Source organism: Tetrao urogallus (assembly GCF_951394365.1).
Source record: "Tetrao urogallus genome assembly, chromosome: 4".
Taxonomy (NCBI): Eukaryota; Metazoa; Chordata; class Aves; order Galliformes; family Phasianidae; genus Tetrao; species Tetrao urogallus.
In genome coordinates this window covers 4776169-4789913 of record NC_136817.1, presented here as the reverse complement: position 1 = coordinate 4789913, position 13745 = coordinate 4776169, and the positions used below count along the sequence as shown (strand labels likewise).

The following is a 13745-nucleotide window of genomic DNA, read 5'->3' as shown; positions in this document are numbered from 1 at the left end:
AACAGGAATACAGCAAGTTCCACACAAGCAGGAGGAAGAACTTCTGTGAACAGCATCTGAAAGAAGAGCTCACCTTGCCTGCACTAGACCAGACCTCAATCATATGACTAAATCTACCTACGAACTTCAAAACAGTGTATATGTACATATATTTTTTTTAAATGCATGAATATTGTTTATTATTTTTGTTCTTGTTATTTACTACTGTTTAACAATGTTTACATGGAGAGATGTATTATAAAGGCACACAGATATGACTCACCACAGATTTGTTTTCTTCCCCTTCTGAATATGCATTTAAAGGCTGAACCTAAGTACATTTATATATTTTTTATATAATATTTCACTTTTTTTTTTTTTTTTTTTTTTTTTAAACAGAAGCCAAACATTGCAATGTTTTCTTTCGAGATTTCTTTTTTAAAGATAAGATTCAGCAAAGATGCAAAATCCCTATTATTTAATGGGATATTAAAGCAGACTTGCTGAACTGGATTACGTATTTGTTAAACTGCAACAATTGCCAGCACTTGAAGCATTCCAACTCAGCATAGATAATACAAAGACCTTTAATCTTCTTGAAAACTTCTGCAAAAAAAGGAAGGTCTCATGGAGAGCTGAATTGGATTCTGGATGTTATTTATCACGGAGAATTCGTGAATTCCCTCACAGGTTTAAAAGGATTTCACTTTAATGTCACTCCCATTTGTCCACTAGATGGTTTTCTGAGTTAGGTTAAATCAGTTTACCTCAAATGCTTGAAAGGTTAATCCTACATTGTAGTTTTCAGACACTGTTATTTTCCACACGCATTCCTTCATCGGTCTGTAGTCATCAGGGTAATTGGGAGACTGGATCTGGCCTTCGTTTTTGTGGATTTCACCTCCACAGATCGCTGGTAAAAAGCATGAAATTCCAAGTCAACAATGACATTTACAGTCCCCGACACCCAAACTGACATTTTTACCTCCCTCTTCTTTTTAATACTAATGAGGAGAAAATACTCATAAACCTAGCAAGGACAAATTATAAACATTTAGTCTACAATACATATTTCAGTTAGCGAATGCTATAGATCATTTCCAGTAGTGCTAAATGTGTTGATAATGTTGAAGACTTGGAAATCACTGGTAATCTATCTGAACATATATACTTTACAGAATATAATTACATGGTAAAAATAATGTTTACTTTTTGTTCACGTTCAAAATATATTTAATATACCTTCTCCATTACCATTTACTAACTTTTAGAAAGAAAAAAATAACAAAGAAACCTCATATTTTATAATAGTCCAGACATTTTGGCCTACAGATTATCACTACAAGTTTATATTAAATTTGAAGAAATATTTCATATTAATAACAAATACGTGCACGAAAAGTAAATGCTTTCTCAGGATCCACACCGATTGCCACACGGAGAGCTGTAAATAGCAATTTAATCCTAAGGTTTACTACCATAGATTCAATATTTAAGAAAACAGGCTCTATTTTAAACAGGTGAATGTAGACTTCATAACACACTCAGTGTGTGGGAGTACCTTTTTATTAAATTATCCCAGAGCATATGGAAAACTTTAGTCAGATTTTCTGAAGAATGAACAGAAAGTACTGAAATAATTATTTCCGCACAAGAACACGAATATTTAGTTAAGTAAAGAACAGGCAAAAAAAAATATCACAAAAACCGTGTCCCTGGAAAAGAGGTCATCTGACATCTGATCTCAGGACGTTTCAAAATATCTTATCTACTAATAATATTCTACCCCCCTTCAGTAATAAAACACCAATTTCGTATTACTATTTCTGACTATATGTATGTATATGTGTAAGTATACAAATATTTACTTCTTTTCCAAAGGCATCCGGTCAATTTTTTGTCTCCAGAAGCAGGTCATTTTTTAGTGCTGTCAGACACCCACCTTCATAAACTGCTGCAAAGCCTTTTCCAACCCAGTTGCTGCTGCTACGGAACTCAATCCACATCCTGCTGTCAGAGGACGCGAGGACTTCTGGCAGTTTGTCACCACAAAACCTGCCTAAAAACATGCAACCAGTAACTGCATTTTCTGCTGCCTCAAATGCTACAAACATCTGCACACGTGTTTGACATTACAGAACACGAGTAACATAACCAGCTCAGTGGAACTGTTGACACGCTTATGGCCGAGCACACGTGCCCATTAGGACCTAAATACACAAAGATTTTATTATGAAGTGTTTCATTGCTGTCAGGCCAACAAGTCAAAGTAAAAAAAAAACTTGGGGGAATTAAGTTGAAAAATGATTGTTTGTATGTACACAGACCCGGGCATTTTGGAAGGGCAGAGTAAGTGCGAATCTGAAAGAGTGTAACATCCAGGTCACAGTAAGACTGCTCATCATGTCTAAGAGCCAAAGAGATTTAAAAACTGAAATCCAAATGACCCTGGACTACGTTATCCTCTTATTTCAGCCTAGGTAGGTGAAATCTCCATTTATCTAGGTGATAGAGAAAGGGTAATTACTGTTCGGTATTAATTGTTTCCTCTTTTCTTTAAAATAAAAAATAAAAACAAAGAGGCACTACCATTAAAATTCTTTCCTCTGCATCTACTTCCATTTTATCTTTCTACAGTTGTTTTTAAATTGTGGTTGTGAAGATGCAAACAAATATCTTAGTCTTAATTCTAAAAACAACAACAAACCTGACTCAAGAAGTTGGAGACTCACGTTTCTTACAGTCTGAAACCCCCAGATTCAATTGTTGAAGTCCACAGAATGTCTAATGTAGTCTCTGGATTCAACTAGTGTTATTTACTCTAAGTCTATGGAACTAACAAGGAAAGGTCCGGTTATGACAGGGGAAAATTTATCCTTCTTTGACAATTTAAAAATAAAGGCTTTGCTATGTTAAGTTATACTGTCCAGAGAAAAGGACTAGTACACAACCCACAGGTGAGACGGTAACATATACAGAAATCACTTGGGCAGCATGAAAGAAAGCTTACAGAATCATATATACTGATATTCATTAAAAAATAAAAATCAATAAAATCACTGAAATGAAGTTCAAAATTAGTATTTTATCCTTTGGAAGAATTCTGACCTAGACTTTAAATCCCAACATGTAGAAGTTGAGATTTGGGTGCTCCGTCAGTATAAACTGCATGCTATCTGAAGCTGAAATTAATCAACAGCCATCCTTTTTTTTTAATTCAAGAGTAACCAGCAAAGAAGATGTGGACACAGTAGGCTTAGATCTAATGGCAGCATGATGGGGCACATAATCTCCCCACCAACCCTCTGAATTAAGAAAAAGCTACCTGCAGCTTCCCACACATTACTTAAACTCTCAAGACTTAAGTCATTATTGTTTTGCATGTTCTTCACTGATTTTGCACTGAAGAAGCAAAGAATATGTAAGAGTAACCTATTTATAATTTCAAAAGCACAAGTACAGAGCTGGTAAGTACAAATTGACAGTGGGTGTTGACACCCACTTTGCATGTGCTCATCACATGCTCTATGGATTCCCCGTCAAATGCTCTGCAGCTCTGTCATTATACTATTCCCACATTTCTGCAAAATATCTATGAAAACACCCATAAGCAAAAAGTTGCATGTTCTGTAGTTGTCTTCTTTCCACACATGAAGCATGCAACATGGTACACGTACTGACAACAGCTGATTGTAGAGAAATTGAAGATTGTAGAGATTTGAAGTCATGTAAACAAGGTATTGGAGAGTGTCTCTTTCCCACCTTACATACATTCTAGGAAGCTAGAAATAACTCACAAGGGTATTACAGCTACAATTGCAAGCAGTGAGTCCACTGAACTGTATGAGTATGGTAAGTCAGTGCAGCGTTCACAAATTGCATACCAAGCAGAGGTGATTTTCTCCAGTAGCCATCTCTTACTTCAATATAGTCGTACCAACAGAGACTGCTCTTGTACAGGTCCATCGTGGTGAAGTTTAAAACAATCTAAATCAGAGGAGAACTTGTCAGTAAATAACATATGGTTCATATTGGAAAACAATCCCAACAGCAATCTGCAGGTCTGAAGCCAGTGGTCATCCTTAACAGGATCTCAACTGCTTAGATAATTAACTTTAACTATTTCTTGTAGTAAGTAAAAATTTATAGGGAAATATTAAAAATTTTCTATAATTTCACATAGTTGAGAACATTCAAGACAAACTCAGTTGCTTACAAGGAGATCTTCACTGAAAAATAGGAATTTGAGAACTCAGCAGTACGATTTTAAGTATGTCATCTGATAATTCTCTTGCCAGTCCTTTTTCCATTCCGTTCTATGATTGTAAGCTGCAGAGACAGGTATAAATCTTTTTTTGTTTAGTTTTGTTGGTTAACTTGCATTTCTGTTCAATGACAATTTTGACATTTTTTACTTTCAGAGAAGTGATATATTGAAATGGTGGACCAATAAACTAAAAAAAAAAATTAAAAAAAATCGAAAGAAATGGTACATAATTTCCCTTTTCACACAGAATTCACTCATTGTAATGAAACTACAATACAGCTTTTAATACAGAGATCTTTGATTATCTGGAATTGGAATTCAAATTTTACTGAGGGTATCTGTAAGTGGGCATATTTTCAATACATAATATCAGGAGCGCTGTAGACCATCACATTTTCTCACTTTGGTTTAAAAATACTCATCTAAAACCACCATAAATTTACACTTTTAACAAAGAAGTAGGTTTCAGTCTGATCATAGGTTCACACTACCTACAGGCTGGGCTCGAACTGACTGGGACACTGTTAGCTTTATGCCCTACAATTTGAAGGATAAGTTAAAAACCGAAGATTAAGAATCATTCATATTATGTATTATGAAATCATTTCCAAGTCATATCCTTTAAATGGATTTAAGTATATTGGAAAAAGAACACATCTTCTTTGAGAACATTTCCTCAGCATACATTAATAAATATTTCAGACTAACTGTAAAAATCTTCTTTACTCGCTGATGAGCATTAAGTGGTTCTATTTTTAGGTTTGATCCTGGAAGCTCACAATTGAAACCTGCTACTATAAAGCGACTAGGAATTGCCGCACAGCAGCAAATACCTCAGAGAGCACAAATATATCTCCATGGCAGCCTATGAAGCAGCTGTGTGTGTCAACTGGCAGGATAGGAATTTACCCCTTGTCCAGAGGCAGGGAGGGAAATATAGCACCGTAATAATGGGGGCAGGTATCCATACTGGATGCTTTTCTTCCATCTTTTCTGAAGGCACCATACGTCTCTCCAAAGACAATGATGTGTTACAACATTAAGGCAAGAAAGGCAAAACATTTTCAGACTGTTCAATTCTCAAAAGAAAAACAGCTATTGGAGGAAGCTCATTTAAAGCTCGCGTAAAGCCCAGCGGTGTGGTTGTGCAGTTTAGAGAACGGAGTGTTGAAGTTCCTCTCCAAACAACATTAATGAAAATACAATCTTCCACAGCCCTATCTGCCTTAGCACTGAACTACCAGTGGGTTTCCTTTAACTTACTGTTCGCAAACAAACAAAAGAGTACACGCACATACAGTTGATCTCAAAAATCTCTTTTGCTTTCCACAGAGAATGGAAAAAGCTTCTGATTATTTTAAAAGCCACACTGTATCTTCCACCATCACAGAAATGCTGGCTGCATTCTGTTTGGGTGGAAAAGCAAGCTCACATGCAGCTTTCACCTTTACTACGTTGATGCGATAGGTAACAGAGAACATCTGTGAAGCTGCACATAAATCCCAATAGGCAGAACTCCCATACAGTGAGGCATGTTAACATTGGCAGCTGCAGCCTTGTGGGATGAAGGTATGGAGCCACGAAACCTGCCAAGGACCATCAGGATAGCACTGAGTAAATGGCTACCTGTTCTGATGATTGAATAAGGCCAAATGTGTATACCCACAATATGCTAACACAACCACAAAGTCTCCAAGAAGGTTGCTTAAACCACAGTCTGCCTCCAGCACTGCGTTCTTCTTGGGAACATCCTGCAGGCTGCTTTGGAATATTTTCAGAGTAGCAGATGCAAAAAATTAAGTCTGCTCTCTTAGTCTCACATTTTTACACAGAGAACGTATGCTTTGATGTTAGTTTGACACTTTGGAAACTCCACAACATTTAGATATTATATAATATATGATACGTAATAACTTATCTCCAGAACTGGTATTGGCCCTCTGGATCATAAAGACCCATCACAATGAATAGTCATGATACTGTATATGTATACATGATATACTGATATGTATACATGTTACATGCTTCCATTCAGAGATTCAAGACAAAAATGGACTGATCTGAAATCAAACACAATTGCTGTGTAACCTCTTCTCTTTGTCTCTATAATAACCAGAATAGAAATGAACATATTTACAATTATATATACGCATTCCTTATACTGAAAAGTTTTCAGAAATAGATTTTTTTTCTTTCTGAGCAATATTCCAATATTCACATTGCCTGGCTTTGGGTAGAGACTCCCCTTCACTGAACTTTGAAAAACAGAGCCAATAAAACCCTAATATAAAGCAAACAAACAAACAAACAAAACAAAACAATTCTGAATAATAGTGTTACGTGGATAGGAGATGTGCTTGAAATGGGGATTAGGAAAGAATGAAATGCTCACATGTTCAATCATTTGGTGAATTATAACAATAAGAATTTTCTTATAGAAACTACAGCAAGTAAATCAGAGCTATTAAAAGCTAGAGGAGGTAAGAAATTCAGAGGGAATAAGGAGGAAGTGTTCCCTGGGGGGGAGATGAGGGCTGTTTGCTTGTTTATTTATCTTTTTAATGAAAGCCAGTAAGTAAATCATCCTCAAGGTCACTGATTACTCCTAGATCATGTACCACTGAGACATCCAAGACTTGACTCGAGATGTCCTGTGCCTCTGCGGGTTCTGTGAACTAGACTGCAATACTGTTTTCCCATTTCAGTACTGTCAGCAGATCCTAGAACCTGGGTTTCTAATAGCCTCTATCTTAAATACATCTCGTAAACTATGTCCTTTTCCTTTCCTTTCCTTTCCTTTCCTTTCCTTTCCTTCCCTTCCCTTCCCTTCCCTTCCCTTTTCCCATTTACTAGTTTTTCACTAAGCCCTTGGTGGAGAATGATACTTATAAAAATCCTGAAAAATGGAAGTCTTTTTCATTCCAGGTTACTGAGATATTTGACAGAAATCATTCTACAAACATTCAGCTTCTAGATCACTGTGCTTTCCTGTAGGTCTCAAAACGGCGTGTGTCAAAGCATTTGCTGAACTCCTCAGTTGGCATTTACCAGGCTGGGGTAGATGGGCTATCAACATCTTTGTATGTTTCGTTCTGTCTACACCTTCTGTTTCATCAAATTCCCTGGATGCAGACTTCTATTCTTTCCCAAAAAGGAACCTCACAGCTCACCTCCTTCCCTTTGGCTACCAATACACCCCTCAAACTTCTCTTAGCTTTCCCTGATGTCTAACCCCCAGAGGATTTTGCCTTTACAACTAAAACAACAATTTCAGGTACCTGTACTGGCATTATCAGCATCCCAAACCATTTACCTACCATATTAGTTAGCACGAAAAACACACACATCCAGCTAAAAGTACAATCATTTGTATGCCTCCCCCTGGTTCATTTTTTTCTCTGATTTCCAAGTGCTATTTGAATCTACCTCTATTAATTAATGGCAGAGGCATCCTGTATATTATTCTCTCATTCACAAAGCAAGTTTGTATGCCCTTTAAATCACAGCATCATAGAATTCTTAGAGTTGGAAAGGACCTCTGAAGGCCATGTAGCTCAACTCCCCTATAATGAACAGAGACAGCACACTACATCAGGTTGCCCAGGGCTTTATCCAGCCCCCACCTTTAAAGTCTCCAGGGATGGAGCATCAATCACAACACTAGGTAACCTGTTCCAGTGCCACAACTCCCTCACTGTAAGAGATTTTTCTCTTATATCTAGCCTAAAACTACCTTCTTTGAGGTCAAAGCCATTTCCCCTTGTTGTATCATAACAGACCCTGCTAAAGAGTCTGTTCCCTTCTTTCCTGTAGCTCCCCTCTGGATGCTGACAGGCCACTCTGGTTCTCCCATATCGCCTCCCTGTCTTTCAAGTGCATTAGCATCACTTCCAGAATAACCTGTTCCATGATCTTCGCTGGCACAGGGGTGAGACTGATAGGTCCTAAGCTCATCTTCTTTGCCCTTTTTAAAAATGGGTACGATGTTACCTTTTTTCCAGTCACCTGGGACTTCACCTGACTGCCATGACTTTTCAAATATCATAGGGAGTGGCTTGGCAACTCCATCAGCCAATTCCCTGTTTCCTCTTTAATCTATCTTTTAAATAAAGACCTCACAAAAATGTTTCTTCTTCTTGGCTCATCCATTCGCAGTTCAGATTCCTTCTAAGCTATTACCTTCTTTTTCTCCTGAGTTTCTCTGAATGTGGGTAGGTCATTCTATATTTGTATTTGTAATTCTGTGGGTACGTATTCTGCAAACTCTACTGCCCTTAGCAGTCTACTGTCCTCTTCCACCCATGGCAACCTCAATCCAGCAGTGCAGGCAGAGGCTTTCACAAGGGGGAGGATTCTTCTCTAGTCAGACACAGACAGCTAGGTTAAGGTCAGACTGCCTCCCATGGCTGCTTAAGCTAACCCAACTGGCTTTGTTGGAAGCAGAACATGGAAGTCTTATCCTATTCCTCCTCCGCTGGCTGAAATGTTTACAGTCTGGAGGTCTCTGACCAGTCTGGCTGTAAGTTTTCCACTTTTCAGGTCACAAATGAAACATCACCTTTCTCCATTTTCTGTTAGCAAATCTGCCTTTCTCCAAAACTTAGGCACCAGGACAGAATTGGGAAAAGGTTGATGTTATTTAGGTGTGATCGTGTCACTATCCCAAAGAGCTACTGAACATGATCCGTTAAAATTTGTTGAGCCTCCTTAACAGTCTCTGCTTTCCAAACCGTATGAAATAACCTTCATAGCTTTTTCTGAATCTGACATGCCAAAGTATTTGATGATACAGCAATTCCTTAACGTTAACCAGAATCCATCAACTGTACATAGGCAGAACCCTCAGCATGTCACAGCATGATTTCTGGTCAGCAACCAAACAAGAATATGTAAAATTCTATTTTGCAGTTCTGCAAAGTATTTAAAAGAACTAAAGACAAGGTAGAGTTTGCTCAAGGGAGCAAGACAGCTGAAAGTATTCATACGAATGGCAATCAGAGAGTGCTAGTCAGCACAATTAAAGAATTACTGATTACACGATTGATCTAATTGTACTACTGCAGCTTCAAAGAGAATATCATACCTCCTATTGCCTAGGATATATAGCAAACACTAAGTAGTACAAAGTAAACTTTCTCCTGTGGATTTTTTTCCATTTCAACCAAGGACTTATCTGTCCTCTCTCATAATTAATTGTAAAAGTTAATGAATAAATAGAAAGTAATGTAGCTTATTCAAAGGGACAGATACAAAAAAGCACTGGCACAGTTGAAATGCCTCATGTTAAAAATATCTCTCCCCACCAGGAGATATTTGCTCTGGCTGAGGGCATACAGTGTTAAAAGCACCATCCTTCCAGAGAGATTTTTCTTTCTATAGATACACTGTGTACAGCTGGCAGCACATACAGCTGTTTACTATGTAGTCTTAAATCTTTGGAAAAAGTACAGGGTGAATGAACTGCCTTGTTTCAGTCATAGGGACGTGAGTATTTTAGATTGGGCTGGCAGTTTATGACCTCTATCAATAAAACAATTGCTGCAGCCACTGTACACTACCGCAACCCCATCCTTCTTAGAATTTCCTGCCAAAGATCAGAGGTGCCTCTACTTATAGAAAGCAGCACGGAAAGAATAGGGAAATATGCTCAAACAGTACAACGTTAAATCTCAGTAAATAAGAGACAAGAGCCAGACAATCTGGACCGATGCTTTTTCAGTTTATTTTTAGGTGACTAAAGTGCTCACTGACATTTCAGAACACGATGTGATGTACTTGTACGTACTCTAACCCCCATGCAATATTTCTGAGATCTGTTAGGGTCAAAACAGCAAACAAAAGAAGACATAAATTTAAATATACACCTATTTCCCTTCATAACGTTAATGTTACCAAACATTTGCTGAGTCAACTTGTGATCAAGCACAATACATGTGCCCAAGGTATTGTGCTACATGCATTAATTAACGTTAATATCTCTTTTCTGTTATCTGATATTCACATCATGTACTTGCTGCAAATGGTATCCTTTATTTCGAATAAGATGCTATTCCTGTGGGAATAGCACTGACAAAACAGATTTTTTGGAACTAGCACAAATAGAATTCACGTCATTCTTGCTGAATTCTATGGAGACTATGAGAGCTTGAGGTCAGAACAGTGCCCTACAGACAGGACATATCACGTCAGACAGCAACTAGAAAACAAGATTTAATCTTTTCCTCCGTTGGAGGGGAGGCTAGAATGGGAAGGGAGCTAGTCTCCTTACACAGTTGATTTTGAGAGAGGCTTAAGCTTGTACAGCTCCAGCAGTGGTTCCAATCTCAAGACACGATAATAGTATTACAAGTGTATTACAGTTGCACTGATGTCCACAACTATGGCTGCACAAAGTTCTGAGTATGTTACAAATTTTACACATATTTTCCATCTCATACATAAAAATTATTTCCAGGAGCCAATAGTAACTGTAGATGAATACTTCCATTTTTCTTAACTGAGAAAAAGGAAAGAAACCTAAACCACTTTGGTTGTCAATATGCAGTGTCTAAGAAGCAACACAAATAATGGGGATATAAAATTACCCATCCAGATTAATTTGCATCTTTTGTGCAACCCTTTTCTTATTCATCTTTTCATTTGTTTTCCCCTGCTAACCTGCAGAGCCACCTACACCCTCTGAGCATGTTTATTTTTCCTCCTGTCTCTGGATCCTGCCCAGAGGAGGGTGAATACATTCCAAATGACTTTGCTCTCATCCTTCATACTGGCAAATGCTTTTACAGCTCCTCAGGAAATATTAGCAGATCAGGGACACATATTCTTGGTACCTTCCAGGACCCTAACCTGAAAGAAATCCAGCTGGGGAAAAACTATGTCCAATGCTGAGTGGGAGAACTGAATATCTTGGGGCAAATGCTGTGTTCTCCTCTTTGGAGTCTCCAGTACTGAAAAAGATGCAGAGTCCTGTATTTCAGGCTTTAAGTTGTGTTTGGCTACTGCTTCTAGTAAAGAAATGTATTTATTTATTCCTGCATAGTTTATCTCAGGTGAAACATGCTGTTCCTCTCTCTGTCCTTATTTATTCTGAAGCAGGCTAATATTTGAGCCAATAATTTAAAACAAGATTCAGCTAGCATACACAAGACGAACAGGTTTTGCTTTCAGTAGCATGGCACACTTCCTTCCCACATTACGGCTCTCCCCAGGCCAATCTCTATATATGTATATATATTTTTGGGGGGGGAGAGCCGCATTTTCCTGACACTGACATATGGAAATTAAAAGAACGTGCACCAGAATGACATAAGAGAATATCTCACATGAAATTCTGTTCCCTTTATTTAGGTTGCAAAAGATCTCTTTCAGTACAGAAAGGAGTTCCCAGCCCCAGGCAGCAAAACTTGCCCCAGCCCGTACTGCAGAAGAGCCCATCCAGGAGCCTGCACTGCCCCTTCCATCTCTACGCTGAAGGACCAGCAGCATTGGAAACCAGTTTTGAAGGGGTTCCAGGATGCAAACACACAGCAGATTGAAACCAGAATTTCATTTCACACAGAAAGCCACCAAATGGATGAATCTGCGTTTCTAATCCCATAGACCACAGTCAAGTCAACGGCAGATCTTTTACAATCCCGTTCAAAACACTGCTCTACAGCTTACCGTCATTTTCAGCTATCACGCAAGCCTTTAAATGTAAGTGAAAAACTAGACAAAGACAAAATTTTGTTCTAAAAATAGTATCTACCTTTAGCTGAGAGAATGTTAAAATACCTTTTCCCCTGGGGTCACAGAGATTCGCCATATGCAGTGGGTGTAGGAAGGATAACCGTTTGGAAATCCTGGAGAAGAAAAGTTGCCTGTAGATTCCTGCAGTGTTTCTCCACAGGCTGAAAGAATCAAAATACAGTAAAAATATGAAATTGAATGTGCCTAAGAGAAAAAAAACGTGTCCTTCCAATATCTATTTAGAACCCATTTAACTCACTGCAGATGCAGAATGGAAAACAGACTAGTTATTTTACGATTTATTCAAAACAGAGATTTTAAGCCAATCTGACGTTCATTCCATTTTACACAGGATGTTTTTATTCCATGAACTGCTTCACTTGTGTACTGTCTGCTGACTTAACCAAAATTAGAGCAGTCTTAAAAATGTCACTGCTGCCAGTCAACTGCAAAATTACACGTGTAACTTCATTTTGCAGGAAAAAAAAGTTAGCCCCACCCTCAGGCACATCCTTTATGAGCTAAATCAAAACCACAACAAAAACTGGCACAGCGTGATTGGCACCACATTGCAATTTCATTAGAGCCTCCATTTATTTCAGTACTTCGCCCACATGAGAGACTGCTCTTACCTAAAATCGCACAATTATACTGGCATAGAAAACTTAAATCTTACATTCAACAGAATCTCTTGCAACAATGATTTGCAGAGGTGAGGGTAACAAAGCAAAGCAAACGTAAAGTCCTAAAAGACCAAAAGATTATCTATTGCTTCTTTTTAAAGCTTTTAGCACTCATATCTCACCTGTCAATCATGCTACAATCTGCTGGCTGACTGATCAGTAATTCCCCTTCACACTAAAACACATCATTAGAAGCTCCTGCTCTTCTCTCCCATTAAAACTGATTCTGGTGGGATGTCACACCTCAGTCAGTCATCTTTTTGACCATCAATCAAGTTGTTTCACCTGCTGATCTGCAGGTGTGATATAAGACATGTGAACTGTAGAGTATTATCCCGTGACTGACAGCGTAATCAGATCTTCAGTGCTTTCAAATTACAGCACTACCACTGCCAGCAGGTGAAGAATGTATCATCAAAATCTCAATGAATTATAAACGATCTGGAAAATCTTTAAATAAAAGCAGACAAAAGATTGTTTATGACAAAGAGACAATGCAGCTGTAAGGGCTGTCGTGTTAAAATGCTTCTAAGATGTAATCTGACAACGACACTGTAATATCAGGCATAAGCCACATTCAAGGCATTAAATATGCTCTCTGACACTGAAATGGTTATTGTGAGGAAAGAAAAAGACTGGTGCAGCCTCCCAAAAATTTAATAGCTCAAGTTACTGTCACCATGTCCTTCAGAAATGAAACGGACAAAAAAAATTTATCCCCTCATTAAAAAAAAAAAAAAAAAATGTTTTTTTCTCTCCAAATTGCAGGCATCCACAGGAAATGACATACATACAAAAGGTATTCAGTGCTAAATAATTATTTCTATATAAAACCTTCCCCGTGAAAATGCTATACCCATAATTAACCACAATTTATTTTTCACATGGCAATTCATGAAAACTTGTATAAATTACAGAGTGCTGTACTGGGTTCCCTGAGAGCTACTGAGCTGTATCACAGCTTACAATGAATATGTAAAGCACTTAAGAGAAGGCCAAGAGTAAAACAGCTATCACAGAGCAGAGGAAAGCAGAACCCGAACAGACACTGAGTCCAAATGCTCTGCCCGCTGCACAAAGAACCCTCT

The 13745-nt window shown here is 38.1% G+C and overlaps 1 protein-coding gene across 3 annotated transcripts in view; it reads right to left on the bottom strand.

The window, feature by feature from the left end:
• TLL1 (tolloid like 1) overlaps positions 1 to 13745 on the bottom strand; it is a gene marked incomplete at both ends in the record, with an annotated part of 130968 nt that overhangs the window by 33438 nt on the left and 83785 nt on the right. For all 3 annotated transcript variants that reach the window (XM_079535097.1, XM_079535096.1, XM_079535098.1), the window contains 4 exons: positions 747 to 892; positions 1922 to 2038; positions 3864 to 3966; positions 12020 to 12135. In XM_079535097.1, the coding sequence (XP_079391223.1) occupies positions 747 to 892; positions 1922 to 2038; positions 3864 to 3966; positions 12020 to 12135 (482 nt within the window). The remainder of the gene's footprint in view (positions 1 to 746; positions 893 to 1921; positions 2039 to 3863; positions 3967 to 12019; positions 12136 to 13745) is intronic.